The following is a 24006-nucleotide window of genomic DNA, read 5'->3' on the forward strand; positions in this document are numbered from 1 at the left end:
TGGGCCTGAGGTAAGGGTTGCAAGGCTAGGGGTGGAGAGTTATGGTCTCCACCGTCTGGGATTAACTCCTCGCGTGCGGCCTCATTTTTGAATCCCTCAAAACCATCAGAAACCACAGAAAATGTATAATCATTGTTGGCAGAAACCAGCTCAGGCAAACGATAACGATGTTTTTAAACTGAGAAATGCTCTGTAACTGAAGGAGTCCAGATTTTCACTGCGCAGTGATAATGGAAACCCGTGTAACTAAGGGATCACTGAACAGGTGAAGGATATTGTGAAAACACAGTAGTGAAGAAATTTACACTACAACTGCCAGCAAAAACTTTCATTTTGTAGTCTGTCCATTGCAAATTGATGTCATAATTGTTGTGTCCAGTGAATCTAGTTTAAATGATTATGAGAGCTTGTTTATTGCATACCATTCAGTTATTAAAAATTATGAAGAGTTATTATGCGAACAAGTATCTCTGTGGTGACTTTTTTTCTGCGTTGCTCGCTCTCGGGACAAACCAGAAAAAACGTGAATACTGTGGTGGTCCGTATCGTCCTTTCTAACACGCGGCCTCGCATTCATAATTCAGTATCAGAATGTTTAACCTGCTGTGTGGTACTGCGTTGCTTATGTGTACTTGTTTTAGTTGTAAATCAATTAAAACCAAAAGAGGATTTATTTTGTTCCGTTTTGAATGAGGAAGATGCAGGGGAGGGACACCTTCACCTGTGACACCGAACCTGGCGGATCCAGTATCAGGTTATGTAATGTTCCTCAAGTGTCCCCTGTCCCCCGAGAAAGGTGGCAGTGGACTGCAGGAGAAGGGCTAACTCGGTATGTATTCAACTGAGTTAGCGTCCATTTGAAACTGCAGCATCAGCTGTAACAACAATAATTCAAGAAGAAATGTTTAGCCTGAGAAGACGCTGGGGAGGGGGGGGGTGGATATGTGGACCAAGGCTAATGGGGGCGCGACCAGGAAAAGATTGAGAACGTCTGGTTTACTCCTACTCATTCCTGCAGGGTGGTGTGCAGCTCAATGTGGTGCCTGCTGAACTGACTGTTGGGTTTGATGTGCGCATTTCTCCCAAAGTGGATCTCAAGGAATTTGAAAATACCATCGCCCGTTGGTGTCGAGAAGCTGGTGAAGACGTGACTTACGAGTTTGCCGAAAAGGTAAGGGATGGTGCTAATCTACAGTGTTTGTGCCGTAATGCCCCTGAGGTTTGAGATGATTTTATCAATACATTTCCTATATGTCAAAAACCTTTTGAATCAGGTGGCATTTTAGTTCAATGTTGTTATGTAGTCATCTTAATTATGCATAAATAATTCTTCATGTACTATGCTTGTGTGGTAGTCAAGGGCAGCTGAAACCTCCCTAATATCCCAAAGGAAGAAAAGTGAGTTTTTGGTTAAGCACGCTCTTGTTCATTAATACGTGGCTCATCACTCACTGTCAGGTGAATAAAATTGTCTGGATTTAGTTGGAAAGGAATACTAGAGCTGCCCTGATTATAAAAGCGTTAATGGTACCAGTACGTTTATTAACACACAGGCTCCTATGACTCACTCTTGCTTCAATAAAACTGTGATAATAACTGGAATAGAATACTAGAGCTGTTCTGACCAAGAGACGGTATTTGTGTTATTTTGTATAATAGAGGCATAGAATGTAGATATTAATTATTGGTATTTGGTGCACTCCTCTGGGTTTGGTGTGACAGGGTCACTCCAGTGATGTCACTTGTGTGGAGGATGGCAAGAACCCGTGGTGGGACGCCTTCGCTGCTGCCTGCAAGAAGGAGTAAGTATGCTCACTGTTCTTTTTCAGTGGTGGTAGTAGTAGTAGTAGTAGTGGTAGTAGTAGTAGTGGTAATAGTAGTGGTAGTAGTAGTAGTAGTAGTAGTAGTAGTAGTAGTAGTGGTAGTAGTAGTGGTAGTAGTAGTAGTAGTAGTAGTAGTAGTAGTAGTAGTGGTGGTAGTAGTGGTAGTAGTAGTGGCAGTAATAGTAGTAGTGGTAGCAGTAGTAGTAGCAGCAGTGGTAGTAGTAGTGGTAGCAGCAGTGGCGGTAGCAGTAGCAGCAGCAGCAGTGGTAGCAGCAGTAGTAGTAGTAGTAGTGGTAGCAGTAGTAGTAGTAGTGGTAGTAGTGGTGGCAGTAGTAGCAGCAGCAGTAGTGGTGGTAGCAGCAGCAGTAGGTAGTAGCAGTAGTAGCAGCAGCAGCAGTAGTAGTGGGCAGTAGCAGCAGCAGCAGCAGTGGTAGCAGCAGCAGCAGTGGCAGCAGTAGCAGTAGCAGCAGCAGCAGCAGTGGTAGCAGCAGTAGCAGCAGCAGCAGTGGTAGCAGCAGCAGCAGCAGCAGCAGTAGCAGTGGCAGCAGCAGTGGTAGTGGTAGTGGTAGTAGCAGTGGTGGTAGTAGCAGCAGCAGCAGCAGCAGCAGCAGGAGCAGCAGCAGTGGCAGCAGTGGTGGTAGTGGCAGCAGCAGCAGCAGGTGGTGGTGGTAGTAGTAGCAGGTAGCAGTGGTAGTAGCAGCAGTGGTGGTAGTGGTGCAGTGGTGGTGGCAGTAGTAGTAGTAGTAGTAGTAGCAGAAGTGGTAGTAGTAGTAGTAGTAGCAGTAATAGTAGTGGTAGTAGTAGTAGTAGTAACAGTAGTAGTAGTAGTGGTGGTAGTAGTAGTAGTAGTAGCAGTAGTGGTAGTAGTAGTAGTAGTAGCAGTAATAGTAGTGGTAGTAGTAGTAGTAGTAACAGTAGTAGTAGTAGTGGTGGTAGTAGTAGTAGTAGTAGTGGTAGTAGTAGTGGTAGTAGTAGTGGTAGTAGTAGTGGTGGTAGTAGTAGTAGTAGTAGTAGTAGTAGTAGTAGTAGTAGTAGTAGTAGTAGAGTAGTAGTAGTAGTAGTAGTAGTAGTAGTGGTTGTAGTAGTAGTAGTAGTAGTAGTAGTAGTAGTGGTAGTAGTAGTAGTAGTAGTAGTAGTAGTAGTAGTAGTAGTGGCCCAAGGTTCATCTAGATGTGAACCCAAAGGACGGCAGCACAACCACTTCAGCTGGTCAGTCCCAGAGATCTTTTGTTGAGGTTAAGTTCAAGGAATGTGTGTAATGTCATTGGCACTGCCCAGGGGAGTAGGTACCCCCTCTTTCTAACAGAATAAGCCAAACGGGAAAGTAATTATCTAGTAATTTACTTACATTCCTGTTTATTCGTGAATTTATGATTGTTTCCTGTACTGCTTCCTTTACTAATTAACTCTATATGAATTGTTATTAAGTTCCATACCAGTATAATACTTTCCAAGGTGTTGTATCTCAAGAATAATTAGAAGCAAAATTCAGTCCCCCGCCCCACTTAACAAAATTCAGGCTGCGTCCCTGTGTGTTGCGGTAGTTAGATGTGTGAGGTGAACAAGTATGTATTCTTTTTCTGTGTAATTAGAGAAATTCAATCTTGTCCTCCAGTATATTGATAATTGTCCTGCTGTTGTATATGTTACCGTACAGTACTTTGCTGGAGATATGTTTCTTTATCTTCCATCACCCAAGGTTTCCAGTACAGTCATCCCCTGGGTTGCACGGGCATGTCATGCACGGACTTATGAGTGGTCCTCCAAAACATAACCCCAGTCCATTTGGTGTTAATTTTTTACCTACCGGTCGCTGGATGAACTCTGCTGGAACCTCCTGAGAACTTCAAAATGTTCAACTTTTTATGTGATGTATATGGTGGTGCCTGCTTCTTCTTTCACCTTTATAATTCTATCACTTTGTCTGCTTACACCTTCCTGTTGCTCTCATCCTTTCCTGTCGCTTTTTATTACTCTTCTTTCACATCAGGTTGCTTTACACGTGTATGACAAGCCTAATGATTTCCTGTAGTCCAGCAAACCATTTACTACACTGGATGATAACCATATAACGGGGTGCAGTGGAGCCTACTATGGTGTCCCTGCTAACTGAATGGAACGACGCAAATGCGGTGTCCATCCAGGAACCATACCTCCACACTTTCCCGCACGTCGTTGTCGTGAGGCGCTGTCAACCGCAAGGGAACATCACTTCACTGCAAGGCACGGTCCTGCTGAGGCTGTCGCTGGCCCACGGCTGAGGGATCCGCTGATCTGCTCGGCCAGACAGACTGGGGATAAACAACATTAACAACAACAGCTAATTTTTGGCTTATTTCGTCGATGTTTGTGGCAGTTTATTGTCCGTGTTAAGGCAGTATTACGGCAAACCAGCAGAGTAAAAGCAGACACTGTGAGGCAGTACTTGAAACATCCATGTGTTACACACAGATAAAAGAGAGAGAAAGAGAGGGAGGGAGGGGGGGGGGTAATAGGAGGAGGAAAGGAAAGAATAAGGGATGGAGAAATAAAAAAACTGAAGAGCTAGAGAGTGAAGGAAAGAGAGGTTGAAGAGGGATATTGCAAACCTTGCGGCCCAGCTAAGCAACAGTAATTAAGCTTAACCCACATATACCATCAGGGTCTTTCTAGGCTGGGAGGGAGAGAGCGGCATTTCTGGTAGTGATAATAGCTGCCATCTCAGGCCAGCACTTGTATTTCAGACCTTTCAAATGCCACTGTTTTATGTCTGTTTTACATTTGAATAGTAAGGTATGTCTTTAGATAATGTCAGTAAACAAGTTTGGCCCTGCACCGAGGGAAATGAGGGCCAAATTGAAGATGAAGATAACATATTACATCCTATGCAATGTGTGTCTGTTGTGTGTCCGGCACGGATCCATCATTGTAAGTTAACACTTCAGCTGCACAACTTGGGATGGCTACTGTATATTCCAGCAGCAAAACAATGTTGTAAACATTTCTCTCCCATCAGGTACGTGAACTTGTTACCATGGTTCAAAAATTCAACAATGTTGTTTATATTGTGTCTGGTAGCGTACTGCTAATGAACGTGGTCCACAAGGGTCTAGTTCCAAGGGGTAACCAGGGTTTATTGATCATATAATGCCGTTATGGGGCAGCAACTATAGTCAGTCTTACCATACATGTCTGAGAAGTAGCCTAACTTCATGGCCCCATGGTCCTGAAGGGACAGTGCTGAACTAGATGATGGATAGATGGTATCCCCTTGAGTGGATGATGGATGGATGGTGACCTCTTACTGGACTGGATGATGGATGGACGGTAACGTCATACTGGACTGGATGTTGGGTGGATGGTAACCCCCTACTGGATTGGATGGTGGATGGATAAACAGCATATAAGAATATGGATGAATTAACTTTACATTCCGCTGGCATTACATCCATAGTTACTTAATTATTATGTGGATGGCAACCATTGACCCTGGGAGGTACTGTTATGAGAATGAAGTGTGGCGATACACTTGATAATTAGCCACACAATCATCACTCTTAAACAGGACACATTCAGTGTCAAGTAAACAAGTCCAAACTGAGACTCAGTTTTACAGATCTTATTATACATGTTGGATTTTTTCTCCAGCAGTTGCTGGTAAGTAATGAACTTTCTTTGACACTTGGTTGAGCTTCCAGTCAATTAGTTGTACCTTGGTTAGCCACAGTATGGGTGATTCCTTAAGAGAAAATATGGCACGAAAGACCGTACAAGCAGAGGGAAAGAAGAGTTCTGGGCAAATGTGGAAGTGTGCATGGAAAAGTTTGAGAGGAATGACAGAGTGTTTTTAACTGGAGATATGAATGGAAAAGTAGGGAATGTGAAGGTCAGTGAAGTAGTTGGACAGTGGGGTGTGTCTGCAGAAATAGGTGAAAATGGCAGTGCTCTAATGGACATCTGTGCGGGGAAGGGGTTGGTGATAGCCAATACCCACTTTAGGTCCAAAACCAACCACAGGTATACGTGGCAAGTGATGAGAAGAGTGGGTGGTGAACCGAATGAATGGAAGGCAATGATTGATTATGTGTGTGTGGATGAGAGAATGAGAAGGCATGTAATGCATGCAAGAACATACAGAGGTTAGAGGTGTGGACTTTCTGACCACCACTTGGTGGTGGTGAAAGTCAAGGTACAAATGCGATGGATGAATAAGGGAGAAGGACAGAAGGAAGTAGTCCATACAAGGAGAGTAGAAAGGTTGCAAGAGGATGGAAAATATGCAGAATATACGAGAAAAGTTGTGGAGTCATTAGGCATATTTGGAGCAAATGGGGGAGGTGGAAGGTGTGTGCATGTGAGGCGGTATGTGGCATGAGTAAAAGACGAAACGGGGTGCAAGGGACAGCATGGTGGAATGAAGAGGTGAGACAAACGGTGGCGCAAAAAACAGAAAGCATATAGTGAGTGGATGTGAAGCAGAGGCCTAGAGGAAGTCGAGAGAAGGAAGAGAGTTACAAGTAGAGAAGAAAAGAAGTGAAAATATTAGTAAGAAAGAGTATAAAGAGAGTGGACGAGGAATTTGAAAGGACTCTGAGTGTAAAGTGGAGGGAATGTAAGAAAATGTTCTGGAAGAAGGTAAGGAGAATTAGGTAAGGTGATAAAGAAGTTAGCAGGGGAGAAGAAGTGAGCAGATGGAAAGAACACTTTAAGGAACTGTTAAACACACAGAATGAAAACAATGCGAGCATAAGTGGCTGGAGAAGAGCTGGGAGAAGGAGGGAGGTGAGAAGTGAGGACGATATCAGTAGGATGGAAGTAGTGGAAGCATTGAAAAAAGTCAAAATGGTGAAAGCCCCAGGAATTGATGGAGTGTGTGGTGAAATGCTGAAGCATGGTGGAGAGGTACTAGAATGAATATGGAAGAAGTGCAGATTGGCCTGGAAGGAAGTTAGAGTCCCAGAGGATTGGAAGCCAGGCATAATTATTCCCCTTTAAAAAGGAAAAGGGGAAAAAGACATGTGTGATTATTATAGGGGCATTTGCTTTCTTAGTGTAATATAAAAGAACCGGTATATGGTAGGATACTTATTGATAGAGTAAGGGAAATAAAAAGAGCAGTTAGTGGGAGAACTGGGAGACTTTACGAAGGGATTAAGTTGTGTAGGTCAGATATTCATCCTCAGGTCTTTATTGGAAAAGTTTCTTGAGAAGGGAAGGACGTTGTATGCGGCCTTCATGGATTTGGAGAAAGCATATGACAGTGGTTAGAAAAGGAATGTGGAAAATATTAAGAATATATGTAGACGCCCACTGTTCTTCTAGAGCTGTCAATAGTGGTGGTCCTCAGAGCTCTTTCGTATCACCAACTCTCTTCCATTTATTCATCAATGACCTTCTAAGATGTATATCTAACCCTATCCACTTGTACGCTGATGACTCCACCCTTCACCTTTCCACTTGTTTCCCACAGCATCCATCTCAGCAGTTACTTTACCAAACAAGGGATGAAGCTTTGGCACACTTAATGTCTGACTTGTCTCATATCTGATTTAGGTAACAGTCATCTTGTTTTTAATGTATCAAAAACTCGGTTCTTACATCAATCAACCCGACAGAATCTTCTGCACTATTACCCTCTAATTTTTTACAATATCCAACTCAATCGTGCATCATCTTTAAACATACTTGTGGTTTCATTCTCTCCGGATTTATCTTGGAAAGATCATATACCTTTCTTGTAAAATCTGTTTCCAAGAGATCAGGTGTGTTAAGCCGACTCCGAGCCTTCTTTACCCCTGCACAGTTGTTGACTTTATACACTGGTTTTATTCGCCCCTGTATAGAATACAACTCTCACGTATGGGAAGGCTCCCCACATACAGCTCTTCTCAACAAGGTGGAATGAAAGGCTTTTCGTCTATAACTCTCCTTCTCTTACTGGCTTCCTTCAACTTCTGTCTCTGTGCAGCATTGTTGCATATTTATCTCTTTTCTATTGCTATTTCAATGGTCACTGCTCCTCTGAACTGTCTGCTTGCATCTCTCCACCACTACGGTGGGCACGTAGCACCCATCTAGTAACAAACCCTCATCTCTTTTCTGTCCAGCTTTCTAATGCAAGAGTTAACCGTTACTCCCAGTCCTTCATGTATGCAACAGATCAATTCTGGAACTGTCTCCCTCTGTGTTTATTTCCTACTGCCTATGATCTCCAGTCTTTCAAACGTCATGTGTCCAGGCATCTCGAAATGAACGGATCATGAATTTGGCTCTCTGTTATCTTGTTTTTGTGATTACTTGGAGGGAACAATTTCCGGGCTCCTGGCCCTTGATTCCATCTTCCTTGCTTAAAAAAAATGGAAAGCTGCTGAATGCCGTGAAGAGAACGTATGTGGAGGCTAAGGCTGCGGTGCGTGTGAATGGTGAATTGAGTGAATTTTTCTATGTGAACGTTGGATTGAAACTGGAATGTGTCATGTTTCCATGGTAGTTCAGTCTGTACTGTATATGGATGGGGTTATAAACGAGATACTAGGTAGGGCAGTGGATGTTGGAGCGGCCCTAATGAGAGACGGCAGTGTCTGGAAACTTCCTGTTCCATTGTTTGCAGATGATACCTGTACTGCTAAGTGAAGACGAAAGGGAACTGCAAGGTTGAGTGAATGAGTTTGGGAGAGTGTGTAAGAAACGGAATCTAATGGTGAACATAGGGAAGAGTAAAGTTATGGACTTGGAGAGAAATGAAGTCACTGCATGTACAGTGAGGTTGGATAATGAGAAAATGGAAAATGTGAGTGCATTTAAGTACTTGGGAAGTGTGATGAGCAAGGATGGAAGTTTGGAAGATGAAGCGCTTTGTGATGAGCAAGGATGGAAGTTTGGAAGATGAAGCGCTTGAAAGGGTACAGTGGGGAAGAAAGGTTGCTGGTTCTTTGAAAACACTGATAGGAAACAGGGAAGTGAGCATGGAAGTAAAAATGTCGCTGGATGATAGAACTGTGATACCAACTCTAACGTATGGAAGCGAAACTTGGACCTTGCTAGAAAGACACAAGTCAAGAGTGAGAGCAATGGAAATGAGTTATTTGAGAGGAGCATGAGGAGTTACGTGGAGAGACAGACTGACAAACGAGGAAGTGATGGAGCGTTGTGGTGTGGATGTGGGTGTGATTGAAAGCTTTAGAAGAAATACACTGAGGTGGTTTGGCCATGTGGAGTGGATGGAGAGCAAAAGACTAACGAGGAGAGTGTATGTAAGTGAGGTGGAGGGGAGGAGAGGGAGGGGGAGGCCAAGTATGAAATGGAGGGATGGATTGGAGAGGTATAAGAGAGGGTGTGTGTGAGCTGGGGGGTGGGCAGCGAAATGGCGAAAGACAGAGTGACATGGAGGCGATTTGTTTGTGGCCACCCCTTAAGGGATTAAGGCGCCTGGCAATAGATGAATAAATAAATGTTTCTATTGCACTGTACAATATCCTGTGAGTGATCTTGTCCTTACATCCTGTTACTCTACATGCACTGCTGATGACTGCATTTTTTTCAGAGGTGTGTCCCTTGTCAAGCAAATATTTCCTGCTGGCACGGACTCCAGGTTCTTGAGGGAGGTATGTTGTTGTCAAGTATGTTTTTAACTGTTATGGTGTTTTTGGAAGCAGAAAGGAAAAATATCAGTTGGCTGCTTGCACATTTGTCTAATGAGGTGATCATAACAGGATGACCCATATCTTGTGAGTTGTAAAACGCATCAGTGCAGGGACATAGTTAGCAAGGCTAGTCAATATGTATACTTCTATGAATTGGCTTGAACAACACAGAACAGTAATTTTTCACATACCATCATCTCAGTCATCATCATACCTGCACCGTCTCCTGTCCAGGGAATCCAGTAATAAAACTAACTCCAGGCTATGAACAACCTTTGTCTCCTTGTTTTACGATCGGGATATATACAGTGAGACCTTTGTTTAACGGACCCATTTATACTGAACTTCAGATATAACGGGCCCCAAGATCCAGCCGGACAACTTCTGTAACGCACTGAACCAAGCCCACTGTAGGGAATACATCTAGCGACCTACCACATAAATACTGAACCCAGGCCCAGTATTTCCCCTTCTTTTCATTATTATCTATTGGAATGAGGGCTAACTTTAGTTCCGTATTGCTCATTGATCTATTATATTGTCAAGGAACACAAGTCAAACCCATACAATACTGAATTATTGATGTCTTATAACTTGCCCAGCGTGGGGTACCCACTGGATTGTTTTTCATATACAGTCTACCGACCGACTCTTAAGTCCAGTATAGCGGGTCCCTATCACACATCCTATGTAATGAGGTATCGTATGTACTGTCTGCCTTTTCGCTCAATTAGTTCATTTAACGAGATTATGTATTTTGAAAACAAGTCGAGCACCAATTAAGCATATAGTGAGTGGATTATAACATTGGTTCAATGGTTATACGTTCTTGGACCCTGCCAACCCAAGGACCTAAGCAGAGAAATCATTTTCCCACCACCTCACAAAATACTTTTATGAGACGAAATCAGGCATATACAGTATACAATTAAATGTATGGGAAATACGGAGAGATAAAAATATTAAGAATAAATAGGTAAAACTAACTGTATATTACTGTAATGTACTCAACAAATCTTGTGGTAGGTGCTGACCAGCATCCACTCAGTGTAGTGCTGCCTTCTTTTTCCTAAGGTGATTCTACACCAAGGATCAAGTCTAAAGGATTCATGTAACACAGGAAACCATTTACAATACTGGGTAGCAACCATATATCATAATAACAGGATGATGTGGATCCTACTATGATGCCCCTGTTAACTTGATGGAAAGACGCAAATGCAGTCCCTCCAGGAATTAAACCTCCACGCCCGACTGTGACGGAGCGGTGTCTGTCCCAAAGGAATATCAGTTCACTGCACAGGAAGGCCCTGCAGGGGCAGTTGCTTGCCTGTGGTTGATTGATTTGCTCGGCCAGAAAGACCGGGATTACACTAGTACTACTATGACGACTCAGCAAATTTAGTCCGTCCAATCCGAGTTATTCTCATGCGCCTCCCCCTCCCAAGGCTGGGGGGACAGGTGGAATACTTGGGCAATTACCTGTTCTCATTTGCAGGTAGCCAGAGTGACTGGATAGGGAAAGGTTGGCTTGCCTGGTAAGTGAGAATGGGCCAAGGAAGTAGAGCGGGCTGGGGAGGCAAAGTGGGCCAGGGAGACAAGCTTGACAAAACTGGAGATTCTAATCTACCTGGTTACCTTCTTGCATGCATACGAGTATATCTCCCAGTAGAGTTTCAGACGCTGCTCATTTTCACAGACAGCAATTCCATTCTTCACCATTTAGGGTCTCTGTTCTTCAACTGGCACTTGGTACTATCAAATGTATTAAGAATATCTCATAGGCTCTGTATATTCAGCATTCACACCTCTCGATCTTCCTCTTCCTCATTCTCCTCACGTGCCATCTCCTGCTCTATTGGCTATAAATCTTCCATACTCAGCGTCTCTCTGTGGATCTCCGACAGTTCCTGAATGTCCTTCTTGTGTACTTCCTCGAACCCCAGCTCATGTGACAACCTCACAACATCCTGGCAGGCGTGGGTGAGGGAGGGAAGTGCGATTGACTGATTGAATATAATTAAAATCTGGCGGCGCAACTGCCAGGGTCATATTCCGCTGGACAACAAGGTAAAAGACGCCGCAAATAAAAAGTGCATGTTCAAAATAAAGTTAATACCCGTTGGTAGATATAAAACTCTGAAAATAGCAAATGATTAGTTATCAATTACTTATAAAAGTGGAAAGAGGCTTGCCTTCTGAAGAAAACCAAAAACATTAGTAAAATCGCTAGAGGCTTCACCAACCATCAAGGACAGACAGTAGGCACCATCTACTCCCTAATGCCTATGGAGGAATCTCTGACGTAGTTCCCCCAGACTCGGACTTTCGACCAGCAAGTGACGGACAGTAAAGGGCAAGGCAATCATCACAATACGGTTGAGTCTCATCACTCATCAGAAACCCATGTGTATGCCGAAAGTACCCAATGCGAAGCCTGGCAAGAGCCACCTCCAATCGCCGAAGCATGGAGGGGAGAACCCTTGGCACAACCACTCTCTGAAAGATTTCTTGTAACTTATCATGAGCAACACCATCCCAGCGTCTATGCCAACACGTACGAATTGCATACCGCAAGTAAGGTGTTACATCAGAAGCAGGAAGCTGGTAGTCAGTTGGGGACTGTTGAGAAGTCAACTTTAGCTAATGTATCTGCCCTCTCATTGCTCACCACACCAGTATGTGCAGGAACCCAACAGAAAACCACATGACGGACACGACGGCCAAGAAGAAAAAGCCACTCTAAAATTGATAAAACTGATGGATGTGATGTATTAAAAGACTCCAGTGCAGACAGAGCACTACAGGAGTCAGTAAAAATCACCAAAACAGATTGAGAGAGAGTAAAAATGATTTTTAGTGCATATAAAATTGCAGTCAGTTTCGCCGTACACATTAAAATTATACGAGGAAGGCTACCACCCCCACTAAAGGAAGGGAAGACAACAGCAAAACCTACTCCAATATCAGTCATAGATTAATCAGTATAGACGAGGACAGAACCCTCATGAGTGAAGGCATGTTCTAAAATGACAGAGAGGGACACCCAAGAGAGAAGTGAGCCCCTTTTACCAACAACGGACCTACAAAATGTCACACGAGGGAGTAGTCAAAAACCCACCCTCGGGATCTGACTGGGACAGACTGCCAGTCTTGGAACAGAGAGGACTAACATAACAGACTGGACCCTGTAACCAAAGGGCTTCGGGAAACTAGGACGGCTGTCAAACAGAAGATCGGGAATCCTGGGAGACCATGGCACAAGAAACTGAGTCTGGAATGCGGTGAAAATGATACCAACACCTCATCATCAGCAACTGGCGTCCCAAATCCAAGGGGAATACACCAGCATGCACCAACAAACATGAAGTCGGGGATGACCTGAATGCCCTGGTTGCCAGACGCACACCAGCATGATGCACAGAATCTAATGTCCGGAGATGGGGATCTGTTGCAGAGGAGTAGACCTCACACCCATATGCAAGTCATGGAAGGCTAGGAGATCTGTGCAAGAGGAGGAGGGTCTGACGATCAGCATTCCAAGAAATATGACCCAAAATCCTCAGAAGACTCAAAGCTTTAATACAAGTTGCCTTCACAGAACGAATATGAACTCAGGTTAGTCGTCTGTCAAATACAAGACCCAGAAACCGAGTCTCTTCCACACAGGATATTCTCCAACTATAAAGATACAAGGTCAGGGTCTAGGTGAACCCCCCAAAGACGACAAAAATGCATAGCCACTGTCTTTGTTAAAGAAAAACGGAAGCCGAGAGACTTACCCCACTCAGAAATTCTAGTAAGAGCTAGCTGCAACTTCCCCTCTAGCAGAGACATGCTAGATGCGGTGAAGGAAATTAAGGTCATCGACACACAGTGAGCCTCGTACACCATCGGGAAGTACACTGATTGATCTGTTGATGATCACAGCAAGGAGAGTAACACTAAGGATACTCCCTTGTGGTACCCCATCTTCTAGTGCACGGGCATTAGAAAGCACTCCTCCCACTCGGACCCTTTAAAAACGGTTAGATAAAAACTACTGAACAGAAATAAGCAAGCGCCCACAAAGACCAAATTCATGAAGAGAAAGTAAGATGCCATGACGCCAGGCAGTGTCATTTGCCTTCTCCAGATCAAAGAAGACCGTGACCTGGTGTTCGTTAGTGGAGAAAGCCTCACAGACAGAAGATTCCAAGGACAGTGGCGCATCAGAGGCACAGCATTTTTCGAAAACCATACTGGACAAGGGATAAGAATTCACCTCTCTACAAAAACCACACAAGCCTAACATTGACCATCTTTTCTAGAACTTTACATATACAGGAAGTCAGAGAAATAGGCCGGTAATTCGTCGCCTGCAGGTGGTCCTTACCTGGCTTGGAGATGGGGATAACTACAGTAACAATCTGGAAACTCACCAGAACACCAGATCTTATTAAATAACGACAGCAAAAACGAAAGGGGCTCATCAGACAGGTGGCGTGGAAAGGCATAAGGAATATCATCACAGCCAGGTGAAGAATCACAGCACTGCGACAGAGCTGCCTGGAGTTCAGAAATGGAAAAAAGAGACATTATAAGGTTCTCCCCCAGAAGAGGCAAAACTGAGACCACAGGACTCTAGGCGCTGACGTTGACTTGCTGAAGGCGTATCTGAATCCTTCTGTGACACGCTGGCAAAATGATCAACATGCAACTCTGTAACAGCGAAAGGATCAGCCACTTGCTGCAGATAAAACAGGAGAGGAGGGAATTGTAAATTTTCCTTAAATTTTCCTTACACGGTTCCACACTTGAGTGGGGAAAGTCCTTGAATTGATAGAGGAAACATAACCATTCCAGAATGAACGCCTGACCTCCTTTAAAACCCACCTCATATGAGCTCGTGCCCTCCGATATGCCACCAAATACTGAGGATCCCCGCGGTGACGATGAAGTCGAGAGAAGGCGTTTTGTGTGGCTCTTACTGTGGAACTGCATTCAGAGTTCCACCAAGGAACCGGACGTTTAGGAAATTGACCCCTCGTTCTTGGAATGGATAATAGGGCTGCTGAGTGCAACATGTCAGTGAAATAAGTCACCACCTCAGTAAGACAGCCACACTCACTTTAAGAACAGGCAATGGAACTTAATTCCCTGAAAAGTGGCCAGTCAGCCTTATCCAGAAGCCAGTGAGGAAGACGAGGCTGTGGTCCACCAGAACAAGCAGTTAAGAGTAACGGAAAATGGTCGCTGCCATACAGGTCTGGCAACACATCCCAGGTGAGGGAAGTACGATAAATCCTGGGTGCGCTCCTACCAGATTTTTCGCCACACACTGCGCTTGGTTGCCTGCCTAACTTTCAAACATCGTTGATGTCAATGGCATAGAGAATGGTGTACCAGTATCAGAAGTCCTCAATGAAAGATCAGGGCCATCTGTTAACTGCAGGAACTGCACTATACGCCACTGGTGGTAGGCCTTATTGTAGTAATAATGCCCTGGTCCATATAATAGATCAGAATGGGGGTGTTGGAAAGTAAACAAGAACTATATTGTTATCCGTACAGTCCTCCAAGCCCTTGAGGTGGCCTGGAATGTTGTCTACAATGAGGAAGAAGCAGTTTACTGGTTTGTTCTCTGAGATGTGGTCTTTTAAAGCAGGAGAGAGGTAACTGGCCATATATAACTTTCCCACGCCATCATTGTCAACTGTCAACCATGTCCTGGGGTCTGATTTCCAAATCACTGCAATCTGTTCCCATACATAACCCCTTAGTGCTATGGGATTTTCAGTGATAGTCCAGAAGGGGTGTGAGCTTAGATACTCCTCTGGCATTTCCCCCAGGCAGTAGAGCGAGATGATCCTTGCTGGCTTTATTTCCAGTGCTGACTTCTCTTTATGGGGGATGAACATTTTTATGGACATTCTCTTCCACAAGAGACTAGTTTCGTTAAAGTTTAGTACCTACATGACACAGTACTTTCCCTTCATTAAATGATTTTTAATGATGTTAAAGAACACCATGGCTGCTTCATGGTCTGCATTTGTTGCCTCTCCAGTCAGGTGAAGTTCATACAGACCAGCCCATGTCATGAACCGCACAAACCATCCAGCACTCACCGTAAACTCTCCTGCACCATCACCATCTCTCATTTTTCTTAAGTCCTTCCACAGATTAATGGACATCTTGGAAATGAGAGACGTATGCAAAGCCACACATTGCCGATTCTCATCATCTGTCCAAAGTTTTAGAAGTCTTTCCATCTCAGTGACAGAACTATATGTATGAGTAAGCCTTTTAGCTGACAAAGAAGACATGTCCTCTGCATGGAGAATAGTGTTCTTTATAACAGTTGGTACAGTCGATCATGTTACGTGAACATCATTCGCAATAAAACTGGCACCCATACCATCCTGTGGTGCCTTAGAATGTCTATTTCACATTAAGAACCAAGATAATTCTAGCCCACTTAGGCTTGACCTTGCTGGAATCATCCTTAAAGATGATAGGGTACTATGTAGCACACTATTATAACCAATAACACACCACCTTATCTCACTGTTATGTTAGGCCAGTCAGAGTTACACAGTCAGTAACAATTGCTGAATAGTAAACTTGCCAAAAACAATCAAAAGACTCTCGCAACTATGCTGCCCATGTCAGTCTGGGTTACAGTGAAGTGGTGGCTGAATATGGAGCTGTAGACAGAAGTGTAAATGATCAGCACAAAGCTCGTAAGAATCTCTTGAGAGTTACTGATTCAGTGGTGGATGGACAACGGGCCCACAAAAACCTAACGTGGTGGTGAGATGATGCTGTAGAAGCCACAGCTATAGAGAAAAGACGACTTTTCCAATAAAGTAAAAGGGGTACAAACAGAGAGGAATACTTGGGTGTTAAACGTAGAGCCAGAAAGGATGTTTAGGGCAAAGTTCAAGTCTCAGAGACTTTTACTGGATGTCTCAGATAGTGCTGGAAGGAGGAAAGGAAGAATGTAGCTAAACAGATGACGAGAGAAAACAGGGGTATCATAAGTGGGCAGTGTGTGATAAATCATAAAGGAAGGGTAGTGGTGGATAGCAAGGATAATAAGGATTCTTGGAGCGAACACTATAACCGGTTGCTGAATGAGGATTTTGAATGGAATAGGGAAGGTTTGGAGACAGACAGTCCAGCACTTGCGCGTGACCTATGGCCCATGGTTGACGTTAACACAGTGAGCAGGACACTCAGTCAGACGCAGTTGGGGAAGGTAGCGGATGTGTCTGGGTTGACTGCTGAGACACTGAAACTCTTTGGAGATGGGCGTGGGTTTAGTTACTGATTTGATAAATTCTGTTACATATGAGTGTGTTGCTCCAGATGACTGGTTGAAGAGCATGATTGTCATGTGTGTAAGGGGAAAGGTTGTGCCCTGGAATGGGGAAATTATAAACGCAAAAAACTTTCGAGCCAAATAATGAAAGTAATGGAAGGAAGGATGAAGGAAAGAATGAATATTGATAAGATGCAGTTTGGGTTTATGCCAGGCAAAGGGATAATGTTCATTATCTGACAAGTTTAGGAAAAGCATGTAGGAAGGAAAAGAGAGAGAGAGAGCTGTACAGTGGGTCCTTGTTGTATACGTGTAATGTGAAGGGGGGAGGGAGTAAGGGCCCTGCGTTAACAGTTCCATAAGATATATTGTTATATGGCTAATGTGGGGAAAGACCTAAAATTTTTAGGAAGTCCCCATTATGGCCCTGTCAAAAGCAGTACTGTACTGCTGCCAAACTAGACTTGAGACTTAAACAAGGCTTTGCTCTTTGGTTTAAGGCTCGGTGGCTTTACAAAAACGTTCTCTAACTCCCATCAGCTGACCGCTGTAAGTTTTCCAGTCAACTGACACTATTTACATACAATGTTCATTTCTTTAATGCATCCACAGTTACTTCTAGCATGCTTGTATATTGTCATCAATCATTGCAAGTCGCATATTCATAGCATAATCTAAAAGTAATGTGAAAACAGCACTTTCAACAGAGAGAGAGAGAGAGAGAGAGAGAGAGAGAGAGAGGTTACACAAGATGTTTTTGAAGGTCCTGACTGCGATGATTTCTCTCACTTGAAAAAATTTTTCCAGTGTTAGTCTGAGTCTAATACCTGAGTGCACCATCTGCATCAAAAGGGTTTAGCTCACACTCCATACTGCCTTTTTTGCATTATACAGCGTCTGGGAAATTAAAGCTATCAGTCTCCTCGAGCACCACGAATAACATTCCTGCCCTGTAGTTCATACTGCTTTCTTTCTCGTAGGATGCATTTGAAAACCATAGCCTATTAATTCCCTCTGACATCTCATTTTATTGTTGTTTGCATTCACATTTAAATAATCTTAAGCTAACACTGTCAGACTTTTCTGCCACTTTTATCAGAACATGTCACTAGAGGGAGGCCTACCAGAAGTTGCACTGTGCACCCCAGATAAGGAAAAACAACTGTAACTTTAAGTCTGGGAACCAAACCTCCCCAGACTACCCTGCATCCTGTGAGGAGGACCTTAGTCAACCTTACAGAACACCATCTTCCACATGGGGGCAGCTGCTCCCCACACCATTTTTTACACAAAGGGAAATGATTCTCCGACAGCCATTTCCTCCCCCACACACTTGCCAGGTATACTGACAACAATCCCAGGACCCAAACACGACACACATGCTAGGTTTGCTCCCACCCATCACAAGAACCAAACTAACACGTGGATCTGTTCAGTGCAGTTCTTACAGCGAATGGATCCACACCACTTGCACTACACTTAAAAATTCCAGACAACATCACAAAGCATGGGTATGTGACAAGTGCAACACCTCAACAAACACTCCTACCGCCACACTGTACGTAGTTAATTTCCTCCACACATTCCAACAACCCTGCAACTCACACAATCAGTCCCACCACAGCTCAGCCCCTACACACAAACACTACACCTGCAACACAGATCCACACTAGATGTCCATCGCCTCGAACATACAACATAAACATACTGCACCTCATTTTCAGTGGCCTCCACTCCACAACACCAGAAACTGAAAATTTTCTTCACAAACACAACAAACACATTGCACTCCTACAAGAAACAAAACCCAATCACACTCACAAGACTCCAGACACTTCACAGATGTTCATAGAACTAATGACCATGGAGACCTCATCACTTACATTCATAAATCCCTCCTCTACAGAGGCCATGTAACTCACATTCACAAATCCATCCTCTACAAAAACCAAGCACAGACAACACAATTACTTTCCCAGAATGACACCACATTAGAAATACAATCACTTATGTTCATTGGCAAGAAATCAACATTGTTAACATTTACATTCCCCTGACACCTGCCATGCTGTACCAGTGCAATACAACTCCTAACACAGACACCTAATTCTAACATTGCTGGGGACTTTAAAGTTAAAAACACCGTCAGATGTGATACAACCAAGACAACTGGCCTCGACATTGCAATACAGCATGACAAGTGCATTATCAGTAACACCACACAGTACAACTACATTCTACTCCAAGCACTCTGTTCTCCCTCCTTCCCAGACGTCACATTCTATCTGACCAGACACTCACACACCACCACCTGGGGGATGACACATCACCTGCAAATCATCATCAACGCAAGAATACACTCCAGTTCCACCTTAGACGATTCCGGTGCTGTTCCTCCATCACTTCCCTCCTCTGACTTCCTCATGGCTGACAATAAAATTTCGTCCGCTGATGTATTTTCTGCCATCACCTGCCTCAGTACTAACAAAGCATATCGGCCTGATGGAGTCCCTCCTGTTGTCCTCAAGAACCGTGCTTCTGTGCTTACACCCTGCCTAGGTAAACTCTTTCGCCTTTGTCTTTCAACTTGTACCTTTTCTTCTTGCTGGAAGTTTGCTCTCATTCAGCCGGTCCCAAAGAAGGGTGACCATTTCCAACCCTCTAACTATCGTCCCATTGCTTTAACATCCTGTGTCTCCAAAGTTTTTGAGTCTATTCTTAACAGAAGAATTTTAAAGCATCTTTCCTATCACAACCTTCTTTCTGATCGTCAGTATGGGTTCCGTCAGGGACGCTCCACTGGCGATCTCACCTACCTTTCAGACTCTTGGTCATCCTCTTTTCGGGACTTTGGCGAAAGCTTTGCCATTGCACTTTACATCTCAAAGGCTTTCGATCGAGTCTGGCATAAATCTTTAATTAACAAACTGCCCTCTTGCGGTTTCTATCCTAGCTGTGCCTTCATCTATAACTTCCTTTCTGGTCGTTCTATGCTGCTGTTGTAGACGGCCATCGTTCTTCTCTAAGATCTATCAACAGTGGTGTTCCTCAGGGCTCCGTCCTATTACCAACTCTCTTCCTTTTATTCATCAATGATCTAAGCTGTACATCTAATCCCATCCATTCGTATGCTGATGATTCCACTCTTCACCTCTCTATTCGGTTCCCGCAACGTCCATCTCAGCAGTTACTTCAACAAACAAGGGATGAGGCTATGGCACACCTAATGTCTGACTTGGCTCGTATCTCTGACTGGGGCAAAAATAATCTTTTTGTTTTTAATGCATCAAAGACTCAGTTTTTACACCTATCAACCCATCAGAATCTTCCACAGGAGTACCTGCTAATGTTTGATAATATCCAGCTCAATCCTGCATTATCCTTGAACATGCTTGGGGTTTCATTCACTCGGGACTTATCTTGGAAAGATCATATTGCATCTCTTGTAAAATTTGCTTCCAAGAGATGAGATGAGCTAAGCTGACTCCGTGCCTCCTTTACCCCTGCACAATTGTTGACTTTATACACGGGTTTTATTCGCCCCTGTTTAGAGTATAACTCTCATGTGTGGGGAAGCTCCCCACATACAGCTCTACTCAAAAGGGTGGAGTCAAAGACTTACCTTTCATCAACTCTCCTCCTCTTACTGGCTCCCTTCAACCTCTGTCTCTTCGTCGCACTGTTGCATCTTTATCTCTTTTCTATCACTACTGCAATGGTCATTGCTCCTCTGAACTGTCTGCTTGCATTCCTCCACCTCTACGACGGGCGCGTAGCACCCGTCTAGCAACAAACTCATCTCTTTTCTGTCCTACTCTTTAATGCAAGAGTTAACCGTTACTCCCAGTCCTTCGTTTATGCAGCAGGTCAGCTCTGGAACTGTCTCTCTCTGTCTGTATTTCCTACTTCCTATGATCTCTAGTCTTTCAAACGCAGTGTATCCAGGCATCTCGAAATTAAGGGATCTTGAATTTGGCTCTCTTGTTTAGTTTTTTTTTTTTCTTGGAAGGAACGTTTTGCGGGCTCAGCCTTTGGTTCCTTCTTCCTCGCATAAAAAAAAAAAGACCACAGCAAATACACGTCACTTACACAAAATACAAGAAAGTAAAATGGACAAAATTCACCAAAGAAACAGAACATCGTATCATCACACTAAACAAACTCATCACCAACATCAACAGGCACATCATGAAATATGACAACATCATGCTTAACGCAGACAAGCACAACATTACACATGGTAACGGCATGGCAGCTACCAGGCGTAGCTCGAACTCACGACCTCCCGGTCCTAAGCCCGACGCTCAACCACTGTGCCACCTTGCCCCCCTATTTTATGGCGAAATAAACAAGATAAGGTGTTGGTAACTATAATGCTAGGTGAAATTAGGCTCGACTTCTCGTTCCTATTTCACCTAACGTGGAGCGGGGTCCTCTTTCGAGACCGGAGATTAGTGCAATAGAGGCAGGACACAAAACTCTAGGCAACAACCTTTACACGTATATTACCACAATCAGACACGGGACAAATCAGCAGATATTACAGCACAATACACAGCAATATAAAACCCTTATCTAGGACATGTGTATCTTGCAGGATACTTGCTTATCTGATATTAATGCCAACCAATCAAACCTAGTGTATTCAGGGTACAGTGAATATAGGCGCGCGCGTGAGGCGCGGGGAGTGAGTCTCGCAAAGGGGGGAGAAAAGGGGGGGGTGCGGGGAGTGACTTGTGACGGCTAGGAGGGAGGTATGGTAATACTGGAGCGAGGCAAGGATTAACAATGAGGATTACACGTTTTCCAATAGCAAAGGGACTTTGGTAATTGATTCTATTTTTGGTTTACACTTACACTAGATACTGGGACGAGGGAGTGTCGTACAGGATTTACGGGTAGTGGGAGTCGGGGAATATCACTAACACTTTCTCGTATTACTTCTTTAGAGCTCACAGCAGTAGGGGTGTATTCCTACGGAGGAATTTCCAGGCGGCACAGTCTTACTAATTGTATATAAGGGACGTCACTCATAAATATAGTTCATCAGATCTTGGTTTGCACACTCGTCCTTTATTCTCTCACTGTGATCTTACTTGCCCCGATATTCACTATATTAAGTCACTGCACGATACTACACTAGGCAAAGTCACACTTAACCTAAATCACTTGCACTGTTTCTGGGCAGCATCACACGTATTCATTGTGGGGGGGCAGGGGCGGGAACACGCCGTTGGCAATCCTGACGGGCTAGGGGCACCGCCAAGGGGAGGCGTGCCAAGAGGGCACGGGACAACTCGTAGGGGCGTCCTCTCGCGTCCTGGGCTACCTGTGGCTTCCGGGTTGGGCTCAGGGGTATGGCCCTTGGGACTGCGGCCGAATAGCTTCAGGAACCTCTTGTGTAAGTCTCGGCCGGAGGTGGGAGCCTTACGTCGTCGTGGGAGCATATGGAGATTGCGCCCGGGTGTCCTGGGGAGGATCGGGAGAGACTGCGGACTGCGGTCTCCAGCATCTAGGGGCGCTGATAGGGGAGGGCTGCGGCATCAGCTTACACTGGGGCCCGTCAGGTGCATCTGTTCCAGAGCCAGGCGTAGGGAGTGGAGGCCAGGGGAGGCTGTGAGGCCTGTCTGGGCCACTCTGGTACGGGAGCCCTGGGCTCTTGTCTCCTGCCGGGGTGACGTCTCGCTCCTTGCCTCCTTCCATGCATGGAGTGACAGTGGGCCGTCTCACGAGGGCGGGAGCAACAATAGGCTGTCTCTACCAGGGCAACTTCAGAGCGACAATAGGCCGTCTGACGAGGAGGGGAGTGACAATAGGCTGTCTCTACCGGGGCACCTTTGGAGCGACAATAGGCCGTCTGACGAGGAGGGGAGCGACAATAGGCCGTCTCTACCGGGGCACCTTCGGAGCGACAATAGGCCGTCTGACGAGGAGGGGAGCGACAATAGGCCGTCTCTACCGGGGCACCTTCGGAGCGACAATAGGCCGTCTGACGAGGAGGGGAGCGACAATAGGCCGTCTCTACCGGGGCACCTTCGGAGCGACAATAGGCCGTCTGACGAGGAGGGGAGCGACAATAGGCCGTCTCTACCGGGGCACCTTCGGAGCGACAATAGGCCGTCTCACGAGGAGGGGAGCGACAATAGGCCGTCTCACGAGGAGGGGAGCGACAATAGGCCGTCTCTACCGGGGCACCTTCGGAGCAACAATAGGCCGTCTCACAAGGAGGGGAGTGACAATAGGCCGTCTCTACCGGGACACTTTCGGAGCGACAATAGGCCGTCTTACGAGGAGGGGAGCGATAATAGGCCGTCTCTACCGGGACACTTTCGGAGCGACAATAGGCCGTCTCACGAGGAGGGGAGCGACAATAGGCCGTCTCTACCAGGACACTTTCGGAGCAACAATAGGCCATCTCACAAGGGCGGGAGCAACAATAGGCCGTCTCTACCAGGACACTTTCGGAGCGACAATAGGCCGTCTCACGAGGGCAGGAGCGACAATAGGCCGTCTCTACCAGGACACTTTCGGAGCGACAATAGGCCGTCTCACGAGGGCAGGAGCGACAATAGGCCGTCTCTACCAAGACACTTTCGGAGCGACAATAGGCTGTCTCACGAGGGCAGGAGCGACAATAGGCCGTCTCACGAGGGCAGGAGCGACAATAGGCTGTCTCACGAGGGCAGGAGCGACAATAGGCCGTCTCACGAGGGCAGGAGCGACAATAGGCTGTCTCACGAGGGCAGGAGCGACAATAGGCTGTCTCTACCAGGACACTTTCAGAGCGACAATAGGCCGTCTCACTAGGAGGGGCGCCGTCTGGAGTGTCTAGAACAACTCCACCCCTAGCTGGTTCAACAATCCCACTCCGTGAAGGTAGTGTCCTTCTCCTACGACGGCGACGGCATGGTGGCTGCGTGACATAGGGGCGCACGGCCCTGGCTGACACATGCCGTTGTTGCCGGGGTTTGTTCCAACTGGTGGCGGCTACCCCGTGGGGTCCGTGTGGGGGTGTCGGCACGTTCCCGGGCATACTGGGCTGTATCCTGCTTGCCCCGTTGTCGGGGGCACTACGGTATTCTTCTGTTTCCATTTCGGGGGCACTACGGTATTCTTCTGTTTCCATTTCGGGGGCACTACGGTATTCTTCTGTTTCCATTTCGGGGGCACTACGGTATTCTTCTGTTTCCATTTCGGGGGCACTACGGTATTCTTCTGTTTCCATTTCGGGGGCACTGCTTTGTAAGTCACGCATTTT

The 24006-nt window shown here is 45.3% G+C and overlaps 1 protein-coding gene across 1 annotated transcript in view; it reads left to right on the top strand.

The window, feature by feature from the left end:
- The window catches only part of LOC145394180 (aminoacylase-1-like), a 113316-nt gene that overhangs the window by 77514 nt on the left and 11796 nt on the right, over window positions 1-24006 (top strand). The window contains exons 6-8 of the mRNA XM_080268163.1: window positions 1019-1171; window positions 1723-1802; window positions 9346-9406. Coding sequence (XP_080124289.1) covers window positions 1019-1171; window positions 1723-1802; window positions 9346-9406 — 294 coding nt within the window. The remainder of the gene's footprint in view (window positions 1-1018; window positions 1172-1722; window positions 1803-9345; window positions 9407-24006) is intronic.

This window comes from Coenobita brevimanus, chromosome 26 (assembly GCF_032717465.1).
Source record: "Coenobita brevimanus isolate Jiangsu-jjx chromosome 26, ASM3271746v2, whole genome shotgun sequence".
Taxonomy (NCBI): domain Eukaryota; kingdom Metazoa; phylum Arthropoda; class Malacostraca; order Decapoda; family Coenobitidae; genus Coenobita; species Coenobita brevimanus.